The following is a 3,838-nucleotide window of genomic DNA, read 5'->3' on the forward strand; positions in this document are numbered from 1 at the left end:
TCGTTTTCATGTGTTATTTTTTTTTTATCTTATTACCAATTTTGCTTACTAACTTAATGGTAAATAAAATATCCACGTTACACATCTTATCTCAACTTTCACTCTCATATCTGAAAATTAAAAATAGGGTCTACTTTCCACTTACTACTTCATTTTATATAAATAGAAAATGGAAACATTAAAAAAAAAAAAACCGATTGAAGAATTGCCTAATTTGATTAATTATAATAACTTTAAGATATTCTTTATTGGGATTTTATTATACATATATATATATATAATACCTCCGTTTCAATTTCCTAAAATGGAAATTGTTGAGGGTAAAAATACCTCGTATACGTGGACCAATCCCATAGTGACACGTGGCCCATTTATAGGGTGACACGTGTCACTACGGGAAAATGCCATGCAATTCAGAGCACTTAAGGTTTTAGGCCAATCTTGTAGCGACACGTGGCCCAGTCAGAGGGTGACACGTATCGTCACGAGAAGATGCCACGTGTTTAGCGCATGTGTTCCCTTTCTAATTAGCACGCTAGATAGCCCTAACAACGTTAGGGCCCAAAGCCTGAGAGATATCAATGAAAGCCGCAAACGACGCCCTCAAAGTAGCACGTGGCATCATCTGATTGCGCAGCCAATCACGTCACGTAAATCTAGGGTACAAACCCTAGAAAGTGGCACGAGTCCTACCCCTATAAATACTCCAATCATTTATGATGGGAGGGGTAGATTAAGACATTTAAAAACAACAGAGCATTAAAAAGCTCCAACTTCTCTTTACTTTCTCTCTCTAGCCTTTTCCGTTCCGATCACTAACTTTATCGTCGGATGCGAATATTCCGTTGATCGGAATATTCGTTGTTTTGCAGGTTGGACCGTCTCGTTGCCAGAAGAGAGTGACCAGTATCCCTGGAAATCCAAAAAACCCCCGAAACATTTGGCGTCGTCTGTGGGGACACTCGTACGTTATGGCGATAGACGGTCAGACACCTAATCCAGGCGAGGATGGACATGTAGAGGATTTAATCCCTACAATCCGTACTAGCAATCCTCTGATAACCACATTTCAAGAAGCTGATGACCCTCCTATTACCGCAGCCTCTCTTAAGGCCGCGCTTAACAAACTCAGAAAAGAGATTGAAAACAATGGAGCCTCTACCTCTAGGAAGCTGCCAGGAGAGAGGAACAGAGGGCTCCAAAGAAGACACACAGCAAAGCAGTCCATGCAACGGACGCTGGAAACACTCCCTTTCGAAGGCCGACTGGAAGGTCCCCGAGGGTGCCACGGACTAATTTCTCTAACTTGCTGGCGAAAATGCAGTCGGCTGGGGGGAGGGGTAGGCAGCCTCGAAGAGAGGAGACGATGGAAGGACGCAAGAGATTACCTTCGGCATAAGCAGCGGGAGCGCGCTACCTACTCGGACACGGCCTCAACCCAACTATGCCGGATAATTTTTCACATCATTCTCTTTCCCAACATACCAACATGGCCATCTCCAGTGGAAGTCAGGCGGTCCGCACCCCAACTCCTATTCCAGCTCAATCATTGCAATATCAACCTCCTCAGGGGTTCAATGGCTTGATGCAGCCGAACCCCCAGGCATACGGACAATATGGGCCATACGGGCAGGTGTACGGATAGGCTCCTTACCTGGCTGGACCGTCCGTGAAACCACAACCCATCGATTGGCAGATGCGCCTACTTACTCTGGGAGATAAGCCGCCCCCGTTTTCGCAAGATATTTAAATGCCCCTCAGCCGCCAAAGGTGAATAGTGTACTTGTGGGAGCCTATGATGGCACGGGAAACCTAGAAGAACACATCACCTCGTACAGGAACCTGATGTACTTGCAAAGCGTAGACGACGCTACTTGGTGCAAATGTTTTCCGGCCACTCTGAAAGGTGTGGCGTGGGATTGGTTCAACAGTTTGTTGGCCGGATGTATCAATTGTTTTACTACTCTTAGTTTTCTGTTTGTTGGAAATTTTTCATACAACATACCGCCTCGAAAGACTAGCCTTAACTTGGCGACAATCGTCCAAGGAAAGAATGAGGGCCTACGCTCGTACGTCCGACGATTTAACCAAGAAAAAGCCCAAATTCATAATCTGCCGGACGAAATGGCTTACTCTGAATTTCTCCGGAGATTAAGGCAAAAGGGTTTTAAATTTGACCTGGTAAGGAAAAAGATTCGGACATACGCAGGTGTTTTGCGGGAAGCCGAAGCTTATACTGAGGCGGCGGATTTTTGTTCGCTCACGAAATCAGAAGCGCCGACAAAGGGGGCTGAGAAAAAACCTTCTCAGCAAGACTCGGCCGACCAAAAGAAAGAAGGAAAAAAAAGAAAGGAAGTCTGGGTGGCTGATGCCAAGCCACAGAAGTCCAAGAAGGTCAAGGCGTACGAGCCTCAATTTGAATTCAACAAGGATTGTTATTCTATCTTGATGGAAATCAAGGATAAGTTTGAATTTAAGAAGCCACAACCGCTGAGAGGCCCAGCTCAGTATAGGAACAAGAACAAGTATTGTCTTTACCACAAGGACGTGGGACATGACACAAACGATTGTATCAACTTGAAGAGACTGCTGGACAAGCTAGCCGAGAAGGGCATGCTGAATTCGTATGTGATGAAGTCCAAATTCACTTACACACGGACAAACAACACGTCTGAGCAAAGACAGAAGAATGATGAGAATAAGGATAAGGAAGATGATGGCAACAACACTGATTCAGGTTTTGTGGCCGTGATATCAGGGGGATTTGCCTCAGGCGGCCCCACTGTGAAGGGGATCAAGCAGGACGTCCGGAACTTGGGAAAGGTGATGCAAATGGACTCAGTAAAGGCCGAACCCTTCTCCGAAGTAATCATCAGTGAGGCCGATCGGGGAGAGGTCAAAGTCTTACACAATGATCCCATGGTATTGATTATGAAGATAACCAATTTGAAGGTCGGACGAATATTGATTAACACGGGTAGCGCGGCTGATATCATTAGCTTGGCCGCCTTGAAGAATCTAAGCTTCCCAAAGGATGCTCTCCAGGACATCACTCACCCGTTGGTCGGATTTAGGGGGAATGTCATCCACCCGGTGGGCCGGATAGACTTACCTGTCCGATTTGGGCAAAAAGGGGAACAAAGAGATATGGTTGTCCGCTTCTTGGTTGTGAAAGAGCTGACTGGATATAATGTCATACTCGGCCGTCCTACAGTGAATGCAACAAAAGCAGTCATTGTGCCTCACCTAATGCTGCTAAAGTTTGAGAGGACGGATGGGAAAATAGGTACAATCCAAGGAAGTTAGAAGATGGCAAAGGAATGTAATCAGTTGGCGGTTAAGCCTACAGCGCGCGGACCAAAATCGTCCGAGCCAAAAGAAGAAGGAACCTCACTCCTAACACACCAGGTTGGCCAGAAGCGTAAGGCGGCCAAGATAGAGCAAGCATAGCAGCTAATAACTGTCGGTCGGCCAGAAGAGTTACGACCCCAGCCGGCCGGCAGCCACCAAGATATAGTACTTGACCCCGATCAACCAGGTCAGACGGTTAGTGTGGGCACTATAGCTTTGGGTGTGCTTGGGGATGAGTTAATTCAATTGTGAAGAAAGTTCAAAGATGTATTTGCATTTGATGTTGGCGAGATGCCAGGTATAAGCCCTGACCTGGCCGTGCATAAGTTAGCTGTAAACCCTGCCATTAAACGTGTCCGATAGAAGAAAAGGAATCATGGAGAAGAGAGGAATCAGGCGGCCGCAACGGAAGTCAAAAAGCTTCTGGACGCCGGTTTCATTCGGCAATGTTATTACCCAGAATGGGTGGCCAATGTGATCCTTGTGC

The 3,838-nt window shown here is 46.2% G+C and overlaps 1 protein-coding gene across 1 annotated transcript; it reads left to right on the forward strand.

Moving 5' to 3' along the window:
* Window positions 1-2,124: 2,124 nt before the first annotated feature.
* LOC110725494 lies at window positions 2,125-3,306 on the forward strand. The gene has a single exon (XM_021904964.1). The coding sequence runs from the start codon at window positions 2,125-2,127 to the stop codon at window positions 3,304-3,306; it is 1,182 nt and encodes a 393-aa protein (XP_021760656.1).
* The last annotated feature ends 532 nt before the right edge of the window (window positions 3,307-3,838 follow it).

Source organism: Chenopodium quinoa, unplaced genomic scaffold (assembly GCF_001683475.1).
Source record: "Chenopodium quinoa cultivar QQ74 unplaced genomic scaffold, ASM168347v1, whole genome shotgun sequence".
Taxonomy (NCBI): domain Eukaryota; kingdom Viridiplantae; phylum Streptophyta; class Magnoliopsida; order Caryophyllales; family Amaranthaceae; genus Chenopodium; species Chenopodium quinoa.